The 25,313-nt window shown below is 42.7% G+C and overlaps 1 protein-coding gene across 1 annotated transcript; it reads right to left on the minus strand.

Moving 5' to 3' along the window:
- Window positions 1-6,702: 6,702 nt before the first annotated feature.
- On the minus strand, window positions 6,703-19,517 carry LOC134341889 (thioredoxin domain-containing protein 6-like). The gene is made up of 4 exons (XM_063039856.1): window positions 19,437-19,517; window positions 19,282-19,353; window positions 18,560-18,676; window positions 6,703-6,833 (listed from the first exon to the last, which is right to left on the minus strand). The coding sequence occupies exons 1-4, from the start codon at window positions 19,470-19,472 to the stop codon at window positions 6,744-6,746; spliced, it is 315 nt and encodes a 104-aa protein (XP_062895926.1). The 5' UTR covers window positions 19,473-19,517; the 3' UTR covers window positions 6,703-6,743.
- Window positions 19,518-25,313: the final 5,796 nt, after the last annotated feature.

Below are 25,313 nucleotides of genomic sequence, written 5' to 3' on the forward strand. Positions count from 1 at the left end.
TCACTCACCAACTTGTCTGGATGTTGCTACCTGCATAAATTCTTCTATTTCATCTTCCACATCATATAACTGAACTGCTTGTATCTGGTTAAATATAAAACAGGATACTAATCATCAGCTTCATTACAGATATTTTATTCATGTTATCCTGCTGATGAAACTATGCATTGTACAAATACCGGAGAAAGAGAGAGAAGGAGGAAGGGGGGGAGAGGAGGGAGGGAGAGAGCGGGGGTGGGGGGGAGAGAGAGAGAACCATTGATCTTTTTGGCACCCCTGCACTGTGTTCAGGGCTGAAGTCCTTCTTCAGATCTCTTTTAAATCATGTCTCACCTTCAATATAAGCCCTCAAAGTTTTAGTTTTACTTCCCCTCTTCTTGGAAAAGGACAACGTCCTTCTGCCCTCACAGTGTATGTGTACAAAGCAAGGCAGGGAGTTAAACACCTTCTCAAAAATCACTCAAGCCAGATGCTTTCTTCAGGATTTTTAATGAGATATTGCTGTTTTAAGAGTAAATAAAGAGGAGGTGGAGGTGGATGTCTTTCTACACCATGTGCTTCAAATTGAAATCCAAATTAACCTGCACAGGAAATTATATGCAGTAAATTAACAGCTTACATACAGGAAGTGATGTACTGCACCTCCAGAGGCCAGAACACTGCCTGCCTGGCATCCTTGGAATGTCAAATTTAACTACTGAAACTATAAGTCAAATGATCATTTCATTCAGTCTTTGGCAAAAGATAAAAAGGATAGTCTTAGAGACTGGTCTTGAAAAAATTCTTTAACCATTCTCACTTCAAATATGTCAGCCTTGATGACATGCTTGCTCATGATAAATGTCTGATGAGCAAAGCGGTGACACAGTACTCACCCAGGATGACAACTGGGTGATGAACCTGTATAAATGACCAGATGCAGCTTCAGAAGTTGGAATTTCATCCCTGTTATTGGAAACATGGTCACACTCACACTCCATGAAGGCTGACAAGGCTAAGCAGAGTTCCCTTCCTACTGGCTCCAGTACAAATATACTGGATCTTCTTAGACCAAAAGACAAAAGAGCAGAAGTCGGCCATTTGGCCTACCGAGTCTGCTCCGCCATTTTATCATGAGCTGATCCATTCTTCCATTTAGTCCCACACCCCGCCTTCTCACCCCAACCTTTGATGCCCTGGCTACTCAGATACCTATCAATCTCTGCCTTAAATACACCCAATGACTTGGTCTCCACTGCCGCCCATGGCAACAAATTCCATAGACTCACCACCCTCTGGCTAAAAAAATTTCTTCGCATCTCTGTTCTGAATGGGCGCCCTTCAATCCTTAAGTCATGCCCTCTCGTACTAGACTCCCCCATCGTGGGAAACAACTTTGCCACATCCACTCTGTCCATGCCTTTCAACATTCAAAATGTTTCTATAAGGTCCCCGCTCATTCTTCTAAACTCCAAGGAATACAGTGCAAGAGCGGACAAACGTTCCTCATATGTTAACCCTCTCATTCCCGGAATCATTCTAGTGAATCTTCTCTGTACCCTCTCCGACGTCAGCACATCCTTTCTTAAATAAGGAGACCAAAACCACCCACAGTACTCCAAGTAAGGTCTCACCAGCGCCTTATAGAGCCTCAACATCACATCCCTGCTCCTATACTCTATTCCTCTAGAAATGAATGCCAACATTGCATTCGTCTTCTTCACCACCGACTCAACCTGGAGGTTAACCTGAAGGGTATCCTGCACGAGGACTCCCAAGTCCCATTGTATCTCAGAACTTTGAATTCTCTCCCCATTTAAACAATAGTCTGCCCGTTCACCTCTTCTGCCAAAGTGCATAACCATACACTTTCTAACATTGTATTTCATTTGCCACTTCTTTGCCCATTCTTCCAATTTATCCAAGTCTCTCTGGAGACTCTCAGTTTCGTCAGAACTATCAGCCCCTCCACCTATCTTCATATCATCAGCAAACTTAGCCACAAAGCCATCTATTCCATAATCCAAATCGTTGATGTACAACGTAAAAAGAAGCGGCCCCAACACGGACCCCTGTGGAACACCACTGGCAACCGGCAGCCAACCAGAATAGGATCCCTTTATTCCCACTCTCTGTTTCCAGCCAATCAGCCAACGCTCTATCCACATATGTAACTTTCCTGTAATTCCATGGGCTGTTAAGTAGCCTCATGTGTGGCACCTTGTCAAAGGCCTTCTGAAAATCCAAATATACAACATCCACTGCATCTCTCTTGTCTAGCCTACTTGTAATTTCCTCAAAAAATTGTAATAGGTTTGTCAGGCAGGATTTTCCTTTCAGGAAACCATGCTGAGTTCTGCCTATCTTGTCATATGCCTCCAGGAACTCCGTAATCTCATCCTTGACAATCCACTCCAACAACTTCCCAACCACCGATGTCAAGCTAACAGGTCTATAATTTCCTTTTTGCTTCCTTGCCCCCTTCTTAAATAGCGGAGTGACATTTGCAATTTTTCAGTCCTCCGGAACCATGCCAGAATCTATCGACTTTTGAAAGATCATCGCGAATGCCTCCGCAATCTCTACAGCTACTTCCTTCAGAACATGAGGATGCATTCCATCTGGTCCGGGAGATTTATCTACCTTTAGACTATTCAGCTTCCTGAGTACTTTCTCTGTCGTAATTGTGCACACTTCTCTTCCCTACCACCCCGGAGTGTCTGGTATACTGCTGATGTCTTCCTCAGTGAAGACTGATGCAAAATACTCGTTCAGTTCCTCCGCCATCTCCTTATCTCCCATTACAATTTCTCCAGCATCATTTTCTATTGGTCCTATATCTATTCTTACCTGTCTTTTACTCTTTATATACTTGAAAAAGCTTTTAGTATCCTCTTTGATATTATTTGCTAACTTCCTTTCATAGTTCATCTTTTCCCTCTTAATGACCTTCTTAGTTTCCTCTTGTAAGCTTTTAAAAACTTCCCAATCCTCTGTCTTCCCACTAATTTTTGCTTCCTTGTATGCCCTCTCCTTTACTTTAACTTTGGCTTTAACTTCTCTTGTCAGCCACGGTTGCATCCTTTTTCCATTGGAAAACTTCTTTTTTGGAATATACCTGTCTTGCACCTTCCTCACTTCTTGCATAAACTCCAGCCACCGCTGCTCTGCTGTCCTTCCCGCCAGTGTTCCTTTCCAGTCAACTTCGGCCAGTTCCTCTCTCATGCCACTATAATTTCCTTTACTCCACTGAAATACCGACACATTGGATTTTGGCTTCTCTTTTTCAAATTTCACAGTGAACTCAATCATGTTATGATCACTGCCTCCTAAGGGTTCCTTCACCTCAATCTCTCTAACCACCTCTGATTCATTACACAATACCCAATCCAGTACAGCCGATCCCCTAGTGGGCTCAACAACAAGCTGTTCTAAAAAGCCATCTCGCAGACATTCTACAAGTTCTCTCTCTTGAGATCCAGTGCCGACCTGATTTTCCCAATCCACTCGCATGTTAAAATCCCCCACAATTATCATAATACTGCCCTTCCGACAAGCCTTTTCTATTTCCTGTTGTAACTTGTAGTCTACATCACTGCAGCTGTTTGGAGGCCTATATATAACTGCCATCAGGGTCCTTTTACCCCTGCGATTTCTTAGCTCAATCCATAAAGATTCTGCACCTTTTGATCCTATGTCACCTCTTTCTAATGATTTAATATCATTTTTTACCAATAAAGCCACGCCACCCCCTCTGCCTACCTTCCTATCCTTCCGATACATCGCGTAAAAGACATTAATCTTTTAGCCGCGTCTCAGTGATGGCCACAATATCATACCTGCCAATCTGTAGCTGTACAACAAGATCATCCACCTTATTCCTGATGCTGCGTGCATTTAAGTGTAACACCTTAAGACCAGTATTTGGTACTTTTCGCTTTGATTTTACTGCAACTTTATTGCACTGCAACTCATCCCAATGGCTACAAATTTGCCCATCACCTGCCTGTCTTTCCTGACATCTTTACTGCTCACTATCTTAGATTTATTTCTGTTTTCCCCTTCTTCCGCTCTATCATTTCGGTTCCCATCCCCCTGCCAAATTAGTTTAAACCCTCCCTAACAGCTCTATTAAATCTTCCCACCAGGATATTGGTCCCCTTCTTCCGGCAACTACTGTTTTTCCAGAACATACCTTTAGAGCGTAAGAGGAAGTAGCTACATCTGATGAATTTTTGCTGATTCCCATTGTGCTCTGCTGTGGATATGCTAGAACCAGACGTAGCCCAAGGTGCTGGTCCTGATTTTACAGCTTTATCTGGATCTAATTCTTCTGAGGTGTCAATAGGTTCTTGTCTCAGTTTCCTGGAGTCCACTGGTGCTTGCTGCACCATGTGTCCATCTGTATTCTGCAAAAATTTGATGTGAATCATGACAGGAAACTGGTTCCTACCTTTGTTTGCTGCTTTGATTCCACCCTCTGTTGAGCAACCATGTCATATTAGACGGCTTGCACTAATGGTCAGTTCTTCAGTCACCTCCTCAGACGACCACCACTGCCTAAGTCAGTTGCAGCTTCACACACCTTTTCTTCTGCTAAGACAGCCTCAGCTTCACACTCCTCCTTGAATGTACCCAATGTGGCCTCTATACAAGCTTTCTCCATGTCTACACGTTTTCTTCATTCGCATTTCAACTTTGCATTTAGCATATACTGCTCTCATTCTTGCCGCTTCAGCTCTGGCATGGTCTCACGCTGCAGCTATGGCAACTGTGGTTTCGCTTGAGCGTCATGAAGGTGTAATTGATGCACCACAATCTGACCTAACTTCCAGGGCTCTGTGATTGATGTTGCTTGGATTGGAGGCTGACATTGTAGCATACGGCATTCATATGCATCCTAGTCCATGGGTGATGACTTTGAAGATGAATTATCTTTTTACTCTTCTGCCCTCGCAGTGCATGGAGTTAAGCAGTGAGTTTAACACCTCAAAATCACCCAACCTCAAGCTTTCTTTGGAATTTTAATGAGATCTTACTTGTTAAAAGATATTGGGCAAATAATGAGGGGATGGAGATTGTTGTCTTTCTACACCGTGTGCTTCAAGTCAAAATCCGAATTAACCCACGCAGGAAATGATATTAAAGGAACAGTTTATGTACTGGAAATGATATACGTACAAAACAAACTGTATGCAAAACTCTAGAGGCTATAACAGGGGTCGGCAACCTTTTTGCCTCTGTGGGCCGGATCACGTATTAGTGAGCGAATGGTGGGCCAGATAAATGCCATAAAAAACTTGAAATATGGGAATCATCCATTTAAATAAATCTAGTTATGTTTTGCCTCAGATTAATGAATAACGCATGCTAGAAAATCATTTGTGCTTAACCAAAATAAAAATGATGCATTGAATGGTGGTAAATTAAGTATAATAAAATGTGGAGCATCCTCATTTTTGCTTTCAAGGAATATTGCCACTTCTTCATGCAATGCAAATACTCTTTCCAGCATTGACCCTCGGCTATGCCAGCGTACATTTCAGAAATAAGCCAGGTCCCCATATTCTGCCTCCGTATCCAACAAAAACTGCTTAAACTGGCGATGATTCAATCCACGAGTTAGGATCAGATTCATTGCCTTCACAACAATGTCCATAACATCCTTTAATTTCAAAGACTTGGCACATAATGCCTCTTGATGGATAATGCAATGAATTTTAACCAGTTTCTGTACGATTCCAAGTTTTTCCATTTGTCCTTGCAGCAATGCGATGATGCCTTTTTTCTGTCCCACCATTGCTGGTGCCCCATCAGTTGTGATGCCAATTAGCTTTGACACATTAAGTTTCATTTCTGACATCATTTTCAACAAAGCTTCAAAAACGTCTGCTCCGGTAACCGTGTCCTTCATAGGAATTAATTGAATAAACTCTTCAAAAATTTGAAAAGTTGAGGTCACTCCTCGCATAAACACTGCAAATTGAGCAGTGTCTCTCAAGTCTGTGCTCTCATCAAGTGCAATTGAAAAAAAATTGCAATTCGTTGCAGGCATCGCTTAAACAATTTTTAACATCCGCTGACATTTCGTAAACTCGCCATGTGATTGTTCTTGCTGACAGGTTGATAGATGCAAATAAAGATTTCTTTTCAGGACAAACAATATCCACCACTGCCCGTAAATATTCTCTGACAAACTCTCCATCTGTAAAAGGCTTCATCTTATCTGCAATACATTTTGAGACTTCGTAGTTTCCACGGGTATTTCCTTCATTTTCACTGCTTTTCTTGGCAAAAAATTATGTTTGTTTTCCAAAACTAGCCTTCATTCGTTCAACTTCATCTTTCCTTACTTGCCCAGTAAACTTGTTAAAATTTCCACTATGGCGGGTCTCGTAATGTCGCCTGATATTTGCCACCCTCTTCACAGCAACATTTTCTAGGCAAATGAGACAAACTGGTTTCCTGGCTTGCTCGATGAAGAATTAACCTAGTGTCCAAGTGTCTTGGAAATTTCGGCACTCAGTGTATACCTTCCTGCGTTTTGCATTCATTGCCATTGGAATTTTTTTTTGATTTTATTTTGAAACGCGAGTTGTTCAACAAGTATCATAGCACATGTAAATATCTGGATATTTAGCATGGATTTCTTGTTAAAACACAGTGATGCTGTTCCTATTTACAAATTTGAATGATCCCATCTGAAAACCTGCGCATGCACGGAGAGTATCTAATACATATTAATAAGGTAGTCTGCCTTCCCGTCATTCATATATACCAGTGTTTGGTTTGGAACAAAACGGAAGCTGGAGCCGGTGTAAGAAGACGCCATGCATGTCCATCAGTGTGGTCGCCTGAAACATTCAGAATAAGGAAAAATCACTCGCGGGCCGGATAAGCATAGTATCCCAATATTTGCTTGCAGGCCGGTCAAACTACCTTTGCGGGCCATAGGTTGCCTACCCCTGGGTTATGACAACGTGTATTCATCATATCTATACCCCTCATGATTTTATACACCTCTATAACAGCACACTTAATTCCTGAATTGCAATGAATAAAATCCTAACCTGCCCATCCTCTCATTATAACTCAGGCCCTTGAACTCTGGCAAAATCTTCGTAAATCTTCTTGCTACTCTTTCCAGTTTAATAACACTTTTACTCTAACAGGGTGACAAAAACTGTACACTATAGTTCAAGCATGTTTTCTCCAATGTCTTGCACAACTGCAACACAACAGCCCAACTTGTATACTCAAAGCTTTGATTGATGAAGAGCAGTATGCCAAATGCCTTCAGTGGTTTGAACAGGGCACGACTGCGCAAGCGCGTGGACATCAGCCAGTGAGAACAGCAAGAAGAGTTTAAAAAGAAAGATTTAAACAGCAGGCATTGGAGAAGCAGGCAACAGAGTAGAGGGAGACTAAGTAGGAAGGCTTTGGCTCAATGGGGCTTGGGCGATAAAGGGTCGAGGCGAGGTAGGTTATCTGTGTACAATACAGACAGAACGTATGTGTGTTAGGCTGGTTTTCTGTGCTCGGTGTCAGATGTGGGAGTTCCAGTAGACTCCCAGCCTCCCAGACAGCCACATCTGCACCAGGTGTGTCCAGCTGCAGCTCCTTAAGGACTGCGTTAGGGAACTGGAGATGCAGCTCGGTGACCTTCGTCTGGTCAGGGCAAGTGAGGAGGTGATAGAGAGGAGCTATAGGCAGGTGGTCACACTGGGGTCTGGGGAGACAGAAAAGTGGGTAAAGGTCAAAGTCAGGAGAGGGAAGGGCAGGAGTCAGAGGCTAGACAGCACCCCTATGACAATAAGTACTCCTGTTTGAGTATTGTTGGGGGAGGCGGCCTACCTGGGGGAAGCAACAATGGTCACGTCTCTGGCACAGAGTCTGGCCCTGTAGCTCAGAAGGGTAGGGAAAGGAAGAGGATGGCAGCAGTGATAGGGGACTCTATTGTTAGGGGGTCAGACAAGCAATTCTGTGGAAGCAGGAAGGAAACGTGGATGGTAGTTTTCCTTCCAGGTTCCAGGGTCCGGATGTTTCTGATCGAGTCTGCAATATCTGGAAGTGGGAAGGAGAACAGCCAGAGGTCGTGGTACATATTGGTACCAATGACTTAGGCAGGAAAAGGGAGAAGGTCCTGAAAGCAGACAACAGGGAATTAGGAAGGAAGTTGAGAAGCAGGATCACAAAGATAGTCATCTCAGGATTACTACATGTGCCACGTAACAGTGAGTATAGGAATAGGGTGAGGTGGAGAATAAATGCGTGGCTGAGGGATTGGAGCAGGGTACAGGGATTCAGATTTCTAGAGCATTGGGACCTCTTTTGGGGCAGGTGTGACCTGTACAAAAAGGATGGGTTGCACTTGAATCCCGGGGGACCAATATCCTGGTGGGGAGGTTTGCTAAGGCTACTGGGGAGAGTTTTAACTAGAATTGGTGGGGGGTGGGAACCGAACTGATGTGACGGAGGAAAGCGAGATTGGCTCACAAATTGAGAAAGCTTGGAAACTGTGAAAGGGAGGTTAGGCAGGTGATATAGAGAATGGAAGCGCTCAGATCGATGGTTTGAGATGTGTCTATTTTAATTCGAGGAGTATTATGAACAAAGCGGATGAGCTTAAGGAGTGTGGATCAGCACTTGGAGCTATGATGTTATGGCCGTTACAGAGCCTTGGATGGTGCAGGGGCAGGACGGGCTACTTCAAGTGCCAGGCTTTAGATGTTTCAGAAAGGACAGGGAGGGAGGCAAAAGAGGTGGGGGCGTGGCACTGCTGATCAGGGATGGTGTCATGGCTGCAGAAAAGGAAGAAGTCATGGAGGGGTTGTCTATGGAGTCTCTGTAGGTGGAAGTTAGGAATAGGAAGGGATCAATAACTCTACTGGGTGTTTTTCATTGGCCATCCAATAGTAACAGGGACATAGAGGAGCAGATAGGGACACAGATTCTGCAAAGGTGTAATAATAACAGGGTTATTGTGGTGAGAGATTTTAATTTCCCAAATATTGATTGGCATCTCCCAATAGGAGGTTTAGATGGGGCGGAGTTTGATAGGTGTGTTCAGGAAGATGTCTTGACACAATATGTTGATAAGCCAACAAGAGAAGAGGCTCTACTTGATCTGGCATTGGGAAATGAACCTAGTCAGGTATCAAGTCTCTCAGTGGGACAGCATTTTGAAGATAGTGATCACAATTCTATCTCCTTTACCATAGCATTGGAGAGGGAAAGGAACACACAAGTTAGGGAAACATTTAATTGGAGTAAGGGGAAATATGGGGCTAACAGGCATGAACTTGGAAGCATAAATTGGAAACAGATGTTCTCAGGGAAACCTACAGAAGTAATGTGGCAAATGTTCAGGGGATATTTGTGTGGGGCTCTACATAGATACGTTCCAATGAGACAGGAAAGGATGGTAGGGTACAAGAACCGTGGTGTACAAAGGCTATTGTAAATCTAGTCAAGAAGAAGAGCTTAACCATAGAAACCATAGAAACTACAGCACAGAAACAGACCTTTTGGCCCTTCTTGGTTGTGCCGAACCATTTTCTGCTTAGTCCCACTGACCTGCACACGGACCATATCCCTCCATACACCTCCCATCCTTGTATCTGTCCAACTTATTCTTACATGTTAAAAAAGAACCCGCATTTACCACCTCGTCTGGCAGCTCATTCCATACTCCCACCACTCTCAGTGTGAAGAAGCCCCCCCAATGTTCCCTTTAAACTTTTCCCCCCTCACCCTTAACCCATGTCCTCTGGTTTTTTTCTCCCCTTGCCTCAGTGGAAAAAGCCTGCTTGCATTCACTCTATCTATACCCATCATAATTTTATATACCTCTATCAAATCTCCCCTCATTCTTCTATGCTCCAGAGAATAAAGTCCTAACCTATTCAACCTTTCTCTGTAACTGAGCTTCTCAAGTCCCGGCAACATCTTTGTAAACCTTCTCTGCACTCTTTCAACCTTATTTATATCCTTCCTGTAATTTGATGACCAAAACTGAACACAATACTCCAGATTCGGCCTCACCAATGCCTTATACAACCTCATCATAACATTCCAGCTCTTATACTCAATAATTTGATTAGTAAAGGCCAATGCACCAAAAGCTCTCTTTACGACCCTATCTACCTGTGACGCCACTTTTAGGGAATTTTGTATCTGTATTCCCAGATCCCTCTGTTCCACTGCACTCCTCAGTGCCTTACCATTAACCCTGTATGTTCTACCTTGGTTTGTCCTTCCAACGTGCAATACCTCACACTTGTCTATATTAAACTCCACCTGCCATTTTTCAGCCCATTTTTCCAGCTGGTCCAAGTCCCTCTGCAGGCTCTGAAAACCTTCCTCACTGTCTACTACACCTCCAATCTTTGTATCATCAGCAAATTTGCTGATCCAATTTACCACATTATCATCCAGATCATTGATATAGATGACAAATAACAATGGACCCAGCACTGATCCCTGTGGCACACCACTAGTCACAGGCCTCCACTCGGAGAAGCAGTTCTCTACTACCACTCTTTGGTTTCTTCCATTGAGCCAATGTCTAATCCAATTTACCACCTCTCCATGTATACCTAGTGACTGAATTTTCCTAACTAACCTCCCATGCGGGACCTTGTCAAAGGCCTTACTGAAGTCCATGTAGACAATATCCACTGCCTTCCCTTCATCCACTTTCCTCGAAAAACTCCAATAGATTGGTCAAACATGACCTACCAGGCACAAAGCCATGCTGACTCTAATAAGTCCCTGTCTATCCAAATGTTTGTAGATTCTGTCTCTTAGTACTCCCTCCAATAACTTACTCACTACCGATGTCAAACTTACCGACCTATAATTTCCCAGATTACTTTTCGATCCTTTTTTAAACAACGGAACAACATGAGCCATTCTCCAATCCTCCGGCACCTCACCCGTAGACAGCGACATTTTAAATATATCTGCCAGGGCCCCTGCAATTTCAACACTAGTCTCCTTCAAGGTCCGAGGGAATACCCTGTCAGGTCTTGGGGATTTATCCACTTTAATTTGCCTCAAGATAGCAAGCCCCTCCTCCTTTTCAATCTGTACAGTTTCCATGATCTCACTACTTGTTTCCCTTAATTCCATAGACTTCATGCCAGTTTCCTTAGTAAATACAGACGCAAAAAACCCATTTAAGATCTCCCCCATTTCTTTTGGTTCTGCACATAGCCAACCACTCTGATCTTCAGGAGGACCAATTTTATCCCTTACAATCCTTTTACTCTTAATATACCTGTAAAAGCTCTTTGGACTATCCTTCACTTTGACTGCCAAGGCAACCTCATGTCTTATGTTACGTACCCCGTAACTGGGTTGCCAAACCAGCAGAAATGGACCACTTAGTTGGAGTCTGGATTACTGGAGCTAAGAAAGTTTTATTAAAAAAATAAGCAACACAATACTCTAATAGTAAGAATATAAATGCAACAGGTTAGCAATGAATAAACACACATGTACACGGATCTATGATAATAGGATCAATCAAGCTCTATCGCAGTCTAGGGGTAAATGATCAGTTTCAAGTGACGCAAAGTTCAGTTCAATTTAGTTCAGTTCAGTTCGCAGTAATCGCTGTTGTGCCGTTAGGGTGGGGAGAAGAGAGAGAACAAATGAATATGCAAATCGGATTTCAAACAGACCTTCAATATTCCTCGCAGTTAGCTTTCCGGCGAGCCCTTTGTAATGTCTTCTGAGGTCACCGACTGTGACCCCTCCGTTCCAGATACGATCGTTCTTCTGCGGTGAACCCGGCACCCAGGCAAGGGCGGAAACACTCACCAGGTTCCCGCCCAAGCGTATCTTTCCACCCTGTGTGTCTATGGCTGGTCCCGCGACCAGACCTCCAAAAAAACTCCACCAACTTGTGGGGGCACACCGCTTCCAGGGTCTCGTTACCTCGTGGTGTCGTGTGTCTGTTGCCTTAGCGAACCTGTCCCTTTTTATCCCCCTGCTGGGGTATCGCCTGTCCATCAAACTTCAAACAGTTCAGGGTTCAAAGCCACCGGTCTCTGACAATACTCGGAACCGTGTCTCCTTTAGGTAATCTCTCTCTTCTCTCTCTTATTAGCACCTTGCATGTTCCCCCATTGTCTTCTTATCGGCATCAATCTTCTGATAACTGGTTCTTTTGTCACACTTCTTTTAGCCCTCCTGATTTCCTTCTTAAGTATTTTCTTGCACTTTTTATACTCCTCAAGCACCTTATTTACTCCGTTTCCTATACATGTCATACAACTCTCTCTTCTTCTTTATCAGAGTTGCAATATCCTTTGAGAACCAAGGTTCCTTATTCCTATTCACTTTGCCTTTAATCCTGACAAGCTCTGCACTCTCAAAATTTCTCCTTTGAAGGCTTCCCACTTACCGATCACATTCTTGCCAGAGAACAACCTGTCCCAATCCACGCTTTTTAGATCCTTTCTCATTTCTTCAAATTTGGCCTCCTTCCAGTTTAGAGCCTCAACCCTAGGACCAGATCTATCTTTATCCATGATCAAGTTGAAACTAATGGTGTTATGATCACTGGAACCAAAGTGCTCCCCTACACACACTTCAGTCATTTGTCCTAACTTGTTTCCTAATAGGAGATCTAATATTGCATCCCGTCTAGTTGGTACCTCTATATATTGATTTAGAAAACTTTCTTGAACATATTTTACAAACTCTAACCCATCTATACCCCTAACAGTATGGGAGTCCCAATCAATATGTAGAAAACTAAAATCCCTATTAAAATTAAAATTCTAGTTACACTGTGGTTGCTCTTCTGATTTCCCTACACTTCTTGGGAAGGATTTGCTTGTTCCCACTTGCCTAAAACCAATTATGCCTTTTTTTTTCCTGACCAGAGCCTCAATATCTCTCATCAACAAGGGTTCCTTAAACTTGACAGCATTACCAATCACTCTAGCAGGAACATGTTGCCCCAGAAGTCTTGATATCATACCTTTAAAAGCCTCCTATTTGCCAGTTGTCCCTTTACCAGCAAACAGTCTCAGCCAATTGACCCCAGCAATATCTTCTCCTTGCAGACAACATGAAGGTAGGTGGAGGAGGAACAGGGAGCAGGGAGTCTGTAGAAGGACAGATTAGGAGAGTGGGCAAAGAAGTGGCAGATAGAATTTACTTAAGGGAAATGTATGGTCATCCACTTTGGCAGAAGGAATACAGGCATAGACTATTTCTAAATGGGGAGAAAATTCAGAAATCACATGTGCAAAAGGACTTGAGTCCTTAAGCAAGATTCCCTAAAGGTTAATTTGCAGGTTGATTCAGTGGTAAGGAAGGCAGATGCAATGTTAGCAACGCACACAAAATGCTAGAGGAACTCAGTAGGCCAGGCAGCATCTATGGAAAAGAGTAAACAGTCGACATCTTGGGCTGAGACCCTTCATCCAGCAACAGCAGATTTTCTCATGTTTGCAATGTTACCATTCATTTCAAGAAGACTAGAATATAAAAGCAAGGATGTAATGATAAAGGCTTAATAAAGCATCGGTCAGATCACACTTAGAGTATTATGAGCAGTTTTGGGTCCCTATCTAAGAAGATATGTGATGGCGTTGGAGAGGGCCCAGAGGAGGTTCATGAGAAATAATTCCAGTTATGAAAGGCTTAATAGAGTCACAGAAAAGTACAGCAAAGAAACAGGCCCTTTGGCCTGCTAGTCCATGCTGAAACCATTTAAAATGCCTACTCTCATCGAATTTCACCAGGACTAAAGTCCTCCATATCATACTGTCCATGCACCTATCCAAACTTCACTTAGATGTTGAAATCTAGCTTTCATGCACCACTTGTGCTGGCAGCTCATTCCACACTCTCATGACTCTCTGAGTGAAGAAGTTTCCCCTCCTGTTCCCCTTAAACTTTTTACCTTTCACCCTTAACCCATGACCCCTGGTTGTAGTCCCACCCAACTTCAGAGGGAAAAGCCTGCTTGCATTTACCCTATCTATACCTCTCATAATTTTGTACATGGAGTGTTTGATGGCTCTGAATCTGTATTCACTGGAGTTTAGAAGAATGAGGGGTGATCTCATTAAAACCTATTGAATATTTAAAAACTTAGAGAGAGTAGATGTGGAGAAAATATTTCCTATAGTGGGAATGTCTAGAACCAGAGGGCACAGACTCAGAAAAGAGGGAACAGAATTTAGAACAGAGATAAGGAGGAATTTCTTTAGCCGAGGGTGGTTGATCTGTGAAAGTTATTACCACAGGTGACTGTGGAGTCCAAGTCACTGGGTATATTTGAAGCGGACGTTGAAAGGTTCTTGGTTAGTAAGACCATCAAAGGTTACAGGGAGACGGGAGGAGAATGGGGTTGAGAGGGATAATAAATCAGCTACGATGGAATGGTAGTACAGACTCGATGGGCCGAACAGCCAGATCTGCTCCTACGTCTAATGATTCTATTGTGTTTCTTTGTATTTACTGTGTATGCCTGCAAAAAAATGAATCTTGGGGTTGTATATGGTGACATATATGTACTTTGATAATAAATTAACTTTGAACTTATGGTCTTATAGTCTAATGTCCTGCCTAACGCCTCCATAACTGGCCCTGATTTTAACCTCTGGACCATTTTGTTTTCAAGGGCTGGGGTGAAAGGGCTTAGGTGAGCAGTGAGATATCAGGGACTGATAGAATCAACAGTTGCAATTGGGGAGAGGAATGGTATTCATAGAGTCATAGAATAATGCAGCACAGAAACAAGCCCTTAAGGTCTATTGTTAGGGTGTATTCTTGAGTGAGGGTATATAGCAAATATTAATTTCAACAGCAACCAGTCTTCAAATTTGAATGTGGATTGCAGATTGAATTTAAAATGCACCTCAGAACATTGGTCTTCTTGGAGCTGCAGACTGGGGTTGATTGCAAAACAGGAAACACCCACTCACCTGAGATGCCTAGTTATATATGGTGCAACGAGAGAGACAGAGGTGATTAACACTCATTTTGGGTGCGTTGCTGCGAAGATCTACATGTTTGAAATTTTGTGCAACTGAAAGGAAACATTACGAATGCATTGTAAATTGTTACCTTTGTTCTTTTATGTACAAAATGTAATGTAATATTGGGTTAGGAGGCCTCTTCTTCCAAGAGTCCTCCAGTAAGATGCCTGTTGTTGTCCGGAATAAACACTTCTGTATCACCAGCTTTAGTGTATCCTGGTAACTTCATTCACAGTCACAACATTTGGGGGCTCTTCTGGGATATGTTTGTATCCCATTGTTTGGCCGGCGATCTCAGCAGTCTAAGTAGGTGAGTACTTTTTTAAAAACGCAAACATGAGGAAATCTGCAGATGCTGGAAATTCAAGCATTAGGGTTGACGAAGGGTCTCGGCCCGAAAAGTCGACTGTGCTTCTTCCTATGGATGCTGCCTGGCCTGCTGTGTTCCACCAGCATTTTGTGTGTGTTGAGTATTTTTTTAAGATTAGTACTCACACTTAGGTCTGTTCAAGTCAATGTCACAGGATCACGAAATATCATGAACACGGCGGAGAACTGGTAGATATAAAAAGTAGTGTGGAGTGTGTGTGCATGCATATGTGTTTATGTAAGAGTCCAGACATTTTTGTGTAATTTAATGACACAAGGTCACCATTTGCAAAAGGTGGTTGCTGACCGTCCAGGACACCAGTGGGGTGTATGTATACTTCTTCGGGGAACTGCATAGTAGCAGACTCATTTGCGAGTGTGTTTTATGTGTTTTAAGAATAAGCATGACACCTTGGTATAACAGTTTTAAATGGAAAGGAATACAACACACATTATGAGTTCAGATCCACATAAGTGGAAGATAGCAGTGTATGTACTCTGTCGTTTTAAGTAGCTAATGTTTAATTTTTATCCACCATTTATATTTTGTATAGTGTGAGAATTAGTGTGGAGATATTTGAGAGAGAGGTTATACCTAGAAATATCCATTGGGATGGTACCTTTTGAGGTCAGGCAATGTCAGATCGAGAACCCTGACCAGTCATTGACCTTGATTACAACAATCCATAAGCTCTTCACCCCGGGGAAAAGCAGAACATTTTGTCAGAGGTGTCCTCACTTAAAGTTGCCTGTGGGAATGCTGAATTCTAGCGCAAGCTCAAGGAAATGATTGAAGTTCACCAGATGCACCCCAAAAATATACATGTGTTGGTGAAAGCAAAAAACCCGAGGAATATGAGGGACAGTACGGCCCAGGTAGTGCAGGATGGTACATGGGCAACTACCAGAAATGCCAACAATGAAGAGAGGTATTGCTTCTTTAAAAGGGAAGTGAAGCAGCAACTGTGGGGGAGGGGGGTTGAGAGTAACTGGGGAACAATAAGTGAGTGGTTCAGAAAGCTGATGAGCTTGTCATCGATTATGCAGAAGGTATATATCAATTGTATGAGTATTCAGGATTAGATAATGCAGGGAGAAATTACCCAGTCTTCTTGAAAATGCTTAAAGAAGGCCTGAGCTCAGCCCACCAGGAAGTTTTAGATTTGGGGATAGCAATGGGATCAACCACTGAGAGTGTCTCCAGTATGATGCCTGCTTGATGTCCGGAATAAAGACTTCTACGTCACCAGTTTCAGTATCTCCTGGTGACTTCATTCATAGTCACAGCATCTATGACAACCATTATGCCCATCTTAGCTAGTCTCTTTAATCTACATTTGACCCATATCTCTCTAAATCTTCCCTATGTACCTATCCAAGCATCTTCCAAATGCTGTTGTTATTCTTTCCTCGACCACTCCTCTGGAAAGCTCATTCTATATGTGCACCACCATCTACATGAAGAAGTTGCCTCTGACATCCCTATTAAATCTTTCCCCACTCATCTTGAACCTTTGTTCTCCCTATGACTCCTACACTTAATGCCCTGACTGATGAAGACCAGCATGCCAAACACCTTCTTTACTAAACCAGGTTGACAGATCAGTATTTGGTCCTTGAGACTTGGGACAATACCAGAGCCAGAAAGCAGGATGGCAGCAGGTGCAAGATCACAGTAAGGAGGTCCAAAGCTTGGCTTACCAATAAGATAATATTGTTCCAGAAGAGACCAAGAACAGACACTCCCACAACTAGGTGGTTCACTCCCCATGTAATATTTCCAAAGGATTGCTATATGTAAAAAAAGCATCAACATGTGCATACTGGTATGTAACTTGGGGATATTGGGGATGAAGTTAAATAAGTAGACTTATGGGATTTATCTGGAAAAGGCAGTTTGTCAGAATTCATAATTTTCAATTTCGTAATTGTAAGATATATTAATGTTATGAAATTCTGACATAACATGAAATGAAATACACTCAGTCCCTCCTGTATCTAATAAAATAGCCAATGAATGTATGTTAACAACAAACAGCTCCATCCCTCCCCCTCCTGTCTTCTCCTATCATTTTGGATCTTCCCCTCCCCCTCCCACTTTCAAATCTCTTACTAACTCTTCTTTCAGTTAGTCCTGACGAAGGGTCTCGGCCTGAAACATCGACTGTACCTCTTCCTAGAGATGCTGCCTGGCCTGCTGCGTTCACCAGCAACTTTGATGTGTGTTGAATGAATGTATGTTCATAGTTTGCTGTAGCCCATCCACTTTAAGGTTTGACATGTTGTGCACTGAGCGATGCTCTTCTGTGCACACTTATGATGTAGCACATGGTTATTGGAAGTTATTGTCGAGTTTCTGTAAGTTTAAACCAGTCTGGCCATTCTCCTCTGACTTCTCTCACTAAGAAGGTGTTTTCGTCCAAAAAACTGTCGCTCATTTGATGTTTTTTTTCTCACACCATTCTCTGTAAACTCAAGAGATTGATGTGCATGAAAATCCCAGGAGATCAGCAGTTTCTGAGATACTCAAACCACTCCATCTGGTACTAATAATCATTCCATGGTCAAAGTCACAAAGATCACATTTCTTCCCCATTCTAATGTTTGGTTTGAATTAGATACTTATATTATTGAGCAGGTGTACCTAATAAAGTTGTCACTGAGTGTATACATTATGTAATTAAATTTCTACTCCTATGTGAGTACTAAGCAACTCATAAACACAAGAGATTCTGAAGATGCTAGAAATCCACAGCGACAAAAACAAAATGCTAGAGGAACTCAGCAGATCAGGCAGCATTTATGGAAATGAATAAACAGTTGACATTTCTGGCTGAGACCCTTCTTCAGGACTTAGCTATTTAAATTGTTGCTGAAACTAAGTATAACGTTATGAAATCCAATCATAGACAAGAGAAAATCTGCAGACGCTAAAAATCCAAGCAACACACCAAAATGCTGAAGGAACTGGCAGGCCAGGCAGCATCTATGGAAAACAGTACAGTTGATGTTTCAGGCAGAGACCCCTCAGCATACATAAAGTTATGAACGCTACAAGTGCAACATTGACTTTTCAAAATAAATGTATGCTGCAATAAGAAGAACTTTTTTAATGCAAGTCAGTATCAGAAACCTGATATCAGAATGTATACATTCAACTGAAAGTACTTTGGAGAAGATACCTGTTTATAATTAATGGTACTTACATCTTGACGTTCTATTCCTTTCTCGTAGTATTCAGTTTCCATCTCCAAATACTCAATAATCTTTCTAATAATAACTGGTGCATTGACACCTTTTACATAATCCACGATCTTACCAGCCTAATAAAGAAGAAAATTTCACAGAACTCTTAGTGCAGATGGAAACTATTCAGCTTTTCATGTCTGCACCAGCTCTATGAAAGAGCACTGCAGCCAGTTCCACTCCCTCCCCTTACCAGAGCCTTGCAAATCCTTTCCTCTGAATCTTCATTTACTGCCATCCATGTGTATTCCAGTTGATTTATTTGTTGTGTAAGATGTTTTTCTTTATAGTACTCTTTTTTAACCTATTATTTTCAATGTTTGTCTCAGCCCTTGATCCTTTCACTGATAGGAACAGCTTTTCTTTCTCTGTTCTATTTATACCATTTATATTATAAATAATCTTTCAGATCCCCTTGCATGTTCCTCAGTTCCAAGGCGAACAATCAAGACTTGGCTAGTCTATTGACATAACTTAAGTCTCTCATCCTTTGAAGCTTTTGAGGAAATTTCCTCTCTACCTTCTTTAGAACCATCATATATTTCCTAAATAGAGCACCCATAGCTAGACACAATATTCCATTTATGGCTGAACCTGTGTTTTATAAACATTCATTTTGTCTTCCTCATTAAAAATTTCATGTCTATAATAGTTTTCAGTAAACATTAATATTTTTACTCACCACAATAAACAAGAAGGCAGGTTCACATTTTCCATCAAATCCTTGTAGCAATGGAATGAGGCTAGCTTGAACCTTGGAAGTAAAATTGTAACGATTAATTTCTGCTTTGAATGGAGCATTTTCCAGAATTCTTTTCATACTTTACAAATACTTACTGTGTGAAAATGTAACAGCTCTTCCCCAAATTCCATTTTCAATCTCCTGAACGTACTTAAGATTGCTTTACATGGTCCACACCAGCCTTGATGAACATCCACTACTGAAATATTGTATAGTAGATTCAGCTATTAATTTACATAACTACATACTCATTTATTAAGGAAGTGAGAATATTAAGATATACAGTGAATTGAAGATGAATGATCTTTATAATGTATTTTAAACTATTAAGTCTATTTAATCTACAAAGTTTGTATAATCTTTTCCACCATCTTCAAGAGGCAGTACCTCAAGAAAATACTAAAGGTCTTAACAAACTGGACATACCCTCTTCTCATTAAACTGTAAGATATAGGAGCAGAATTAGGCCATTTGACTCGTTGAATCTGCTCTGTCATTCCATCATGGCTGAACCAATTTTCGTCTCAGCCCCAATCTCTTGCTTTCTCCACATATCCCTTCGTGCCCTGAGCAATCAAGAATCTATCAAACTCTGCCTTAAATATACATAAAGACTTGGCCTCCACAGCTACCTGTGGCAAAGAATTCCACAGATTCACCGCCCCCTGGCTAAAGAAATTCCCCCTCATCTCGATTCTAAAAGGGTGCCCTCTATTCTGAGGCTGTGTCCTCTGGTCTTAGCCTCTCTCACAACAGGAAACATCCTCTCCACATCCACTCTATCAAGACCTTTCAACATTCAATAGGTTTCAATGAGGTCACCCCTCATTCTTCATTCTTCTGAATTCCAGTGAATACAGGCCCAGAGCCATCAGACACTCTTCACATGACAAGCCATTCAATCCTGAAATCATTTTTGTGAATCTCCTTTGAACCCTCTCCAGTTTCAGCACATCCTTTCAAAGATAAGGAGCCCAAACTTGTTCACAATATTCTAAGTGAGGCCTTACCAGTGCTTTATAAAGTTTCAGCATTACATCTTTGCTTTTATATTCTAGTCCTCTTGAAATGAATGCTAACACTGCATTTGCCTTCCTCACCACAGACTCAACCTGCAAATTAACCCTTAGGGAATCCTGCACAAGGACTCCCAAGTCCCTTTGCATCTCAGTTTTTTTGTATTTTCTCTCCATTTAGAAAATAGTCAACTCTTTCATTTCTTCTACTTAAGTGCATGACCATACACTTCCCAACACTGTATTCTATCTGCCATTTCTTTGCCCTTTCTCCTAAGTCCTACCGTAGCCTCTCTACTTCCTCAAAACTACCTGCCCCTCCACTTACCTTCATAATGTCTGCAAACTTTGCAACAAAGCCATCAATTCCATCATCCAAATCATTGACATATAACCTAATACAGGTTTCCCCGTCAGCCGAAGGTAGAGCGTTCCTATGAAACGGTTCGTAAGCCGAAATTTCGTAAAGCAAAGAAGTAATTACCGTTTATTTATATGGGAAAATTTTGTGAGCGTTTGCAGACCCAAAACTAACCTACCAAATCATGCCAAATAACACATAAAACCTAAAATAAGAGTAACATATAGTAAAAGCAGGAATGATATGATAAATACACAGTCTATATAAAGTAGAAATACTTTTCCACAATCATTACTGAACTGTTCTCCATAGCGAAAATCTCACGCAAGCGCCGTCAGCAGAAAATCTCACGCAAGCGCTGTTGGCAAAAACACGGCGCAAGTGCTCTCCAGTAACCTTTAAGCTATGAAGCTGCCAAATCATATGTAAAAATACACAGCCGATATAAAGTAGAAATAATGTATGTACAGTGTAGTATCACTTACTGGAATCGGGAAGACAGCTTGCCGAGCACACTGATGATAGTGTGTTAGGCTGAGTCGTCGCAGGCTGGGGTGATGCAGTGGCACCCACCCTCTAGGCCGCCGAGTGATACATTGTCACGAGGTATGCAGGCGTCCAGCGGTAGCCAGGAGGCACACAGCACATCTTTAAGAAAAAAGCCGAAATAAACATGCTAATTAATTAGGTGCTGCCCAGCACGTAATTGTCGGCCCAGATCAGTGCCGATTGCATCGCCTTTGATCTGAGCTGACATTTACGTGTGGGGCGGCACCTAATTAATTAGCATGTTTATTTCAGCTTTTTTTTTAAAGATGTGCTATGTGCCTCCCGGCTACCGCTGCATTCTCTGCGAATCGGTACAGTATCTGTCCGGGGCCTGGGTGTTGGGGTGGTGGGACACCGGGGTGTCATCTCGTCATCTGTGTCTATTAGAGCAGGCAGCTCATCTTCTCCTGTGACTGCCCGCCTCGATGTCGAAGGTCGAGGTTCGTCGTCTGCTGTAGCTGATGTGGAAGGCTTGCTTGACTGCTGAGCCTCACGCATTTTTCTATCATACAGTTCTCTATAAGGACTCAAACTATCTTGCAAATATCCCCTAAACCTATGTACCCTTTCAAAATTAAAGTCGTACTTTATCATTGCAGCAAAAATCTCACACAGTTGCTTCACGTTCATTTCACTACTGCATTTGGTTTCGACTGTTATCGTTTCCTCTTCCAATTGCAAAAGCTCTTCATCCGTCAGTTCTTGGTCATGGGATGCCAAAACCTCTTCAACATCATGTTCGTCAGCTTCCACAAGCCAAACTCACTTTCCTTACTTCGTTCACCACGATCAAAATGCTTAATTATGTCTAGTTTTACGCTAAGTGTTACACCCTTACGAGCTCTTTCAGGCCGTTCCGACACCATGAACTCATCTTGCAAACGGCTGCTCATGGGCACGTGTTTAAGCAATGCCAGTGAGAATGCAGTTCCGAATCCGGGGGAGAGCGGCTGCTCAGGGCGCGCGCTGCCTTTTATCGTGCGCTGATTTTTTTATCGCGCGCTGCTTTTTTTTCGTAACAGTGAAAACACCTTCTGAAAGCGAAAACAGGGTACTAATGTCGGTCTTTCGTAACAGTGAGGTTTCGTAAAGCGAACATTCGGAAAGTGGGGGACACCTGTAAGTATCGGGCCCAACACAGGGCCCCTGTGGAACACCACTAGTCACCAACATCCATTCAGGAAAGTCTCCCTTTATCCTTACTCTTGCCTCCTGCCAATCAGCCACTGCTTTATCCATTGTAGAATTTTTTCCGTAATACCATGGGCTTGTAGCTTGTTAAGCAGCCTCATGTATGACACCTTGTCAAAGGCCTTCTGAAAATCCAAGTACACAACATCAATCGATTCTCCTTTGTCTATCCTGCTTGTTACATCTTCAAAGAATTCCAACAGATTTGTCAGGCAAGATTTTCCCTTGAGGAAACCATGCTGACTATGGCCTATTTTATCATATGCCTCCAAGTAAAGTTAGTCCCCCTCCAGTTTAGGTGCAAACTATCCCTTCTGTACACATCCCACCTTCCTTGGAAGAGAGACCAACTCCTTAGTCACATATTAAACTGTATAATCTTCCTAGTTCTGGCCTTACTAGCACAAGGCATGGGTAGCAATCCTGAAATCACAACTCTGGAGGTCCTTCCTTCTAAATTAGCACCTAATTCCCTGAAATCCCTATGCAGAACCTCATCACTCATCCTACCTATATCATTTGTACCTACACGGACCACAACTTCTGGCTGTTCACCCTCCTACTGAGGACTCAATCCGAGATATCCCAGAGCCTGGCACCTGGGAGGCAACAGACCATCTGGGAATCTCATTCTGGCCCACTGAGCCTCCTGTGCGTTCTCCTAACTAATGAATCCCCTATCACCACAGCATGCCTCTTCTTCCCCCTTCCTGTCTGAGCTACAGAGGCAAACTTAGTGCCAGAGACCTGACCACTGTGACTTTCTTCTGCTAGGTCATTCACATCCCCCCCCCCCCGCCCCCAACAGTATCAGAAGTGATATACCTGTTGTTGAGGGGGATGGCCACAGGGGCACTCTGCACTGGCTCCTTAACCCCTTTCTGTTTCCTGACTGTTACCCAGTTTCCTATGTCCTAGTGTAACTACCTCTCTATATGTCCTATCTATCACTCCTTCAGTCTCCTGAATGATCCAGAGTTCATCCTTAGCGTGGTTTGATAGAAGCTGCAGCTGGATGCAATTCTTGCCAGTTACTACCATTGAGAAGGAGGTACAGGAACCTCAAGACCCAAACTCAGTGATTCAGGAAGTGATTTTACCCAGCTACCATCAGATTTCTGAATGGTCCATGAACCTATGAATGCTATGTCATTATTCCTTTTTTTGTCGCAAATACGAGGAAATCTGCAGATGCTGGAATTTCAAGCAATACACATAAAAATTGCTGGTGAACACAGCAGGCCAGGCAGCATCTATAGGCAGAGGTACAGTCCACGTTTCGGGCCGAGACCCTTTGTGAGGACTAACTGAAAGAAAAAAAATCCTTTCTTTGTACTGTTTTAAAATTTATAGTAATTTTATATCATTGCACTGTATTGCTGCCATAAAACAACGAATTTCATGTCATACAAGAAAATGATAATAAATCTGATTATGATTCTATTATAATAATATGTAGTGCACAATGTAAAATGGTTATGATAAATCAAAAGCAACTATTACATTACAAGAGTATTCTGGTTCATGTATTGCATCTTTGAAGATTTTTCTGAATGTACTCTTGAAATAAATGAAGTGACCTTAATTTATTTTTGCCTTTATGATGCTACACTCAATGAAAAGTTCTGCTGATGTCAAGGGAAGTTATTCTCATTCCAACTCTGGAATTCAGCTTGTAAGTCCATTTTTAGATCAAAGCTGGAGACAAGAGATCATAGGGATTGTAAACACCAGGAATTCTGCAGATGCTGGAAATTCAAGCAACAAACATCAAAGTTGCTGGTGAACACAGCAGGCCAGGCAGCATCTCTAGGAAGAGGTACAGTCGACGTTTCGGGCTGAGACCCTTCATCAGGACTAACTGAAAGAAGAGCTAGTAAGAGATTTGAAAGTGGGAGGGGGAGGGGAGATCCAAAATGATAGGAGAAGACAGGAGGGGGAGGGATGGAGCCAAGAGCTGGACAGTTGATTGGCAAAAGGGATATGAGAGGATCATGGGACAGGAAGCCCAGGGAGAAAGAAAAGTTGGGGTGGGGGGAACCCAGAGGATAGGCAAGGGGTATAGCGAGAGGGACAGAGGGAGAAAAAGGAGAGTGAGAGAAAGAATGTGTGTATATAAATAAATAACGGATGGGGTATGAGGGGGAGGTGGGGCTTTAGCGGAAGTTTGAGAAGTCAATGTTCATGCCATCAGGTTGGAGGCTACCCAGATGGAATATAAGGTATTCTTCCTCCAACCTGAGTGTGGCTTCATCTTTACAGTAAAGGAGGCCGTGGATAGACATATTGGAATGGGAATGGGACGTGGAATTAAAATGTGTGGCCACTGGGAGATCCTGTTTCTCTGGCGGACAGAGCGTAGGTGTTCAGCAAAACGATCTCCCAGTCTGCGTCGGGTCTCGCCAATATATAGAAGGCCACATCGGGAGCACCGGACGCAGTATATCACCCCAGCCGACTCACAGGTGACGTGTCACCTGGAAGGCCTGTTTGGGGTCCTGAATGGTGGTAAGGGAGGAAGTGTAAGGGCATGTGTAGCACTTGTTCCGCTTACAAGGATAAGTGCCAGGAGGGAGATCGGTGGGGAGGGATGGGGGGGACGAATGGACAAGGGAGTCGCATAGGGAGCAATCCCTGTGGAAAGCAAAGAGAGGGGGAGAGGGAAAGATGTGCTTAGTGGTGGGATCCCGTTGGAAGTGGCAGAAGTTACAGAGAATAATATGTTGGATCCGGAGGCTGGTGGGGTGGTAGGTGAGGACAAGGGGAACCCTATTCCTAGTGGGGTGGTGGGAGGATGGAGTGACAGCAGATGTGTGTGAAATAGGGGAGATGTGTTTTAGAGCAGAGTTGATGGT

This window comes from Mobula hypostoma, chromosome 1, assembly GCF_963921235.1.
Source record: "Mobula hypostoma chromosome 1, sMobHyp1.1, whole genome shotgun sequence".
NCBI lineage: Eukaryota > Metazoa > Chordata > Chondrichthyes > Myliobatiformes > Myliobatidae > Mobula > Mobula hypostoma.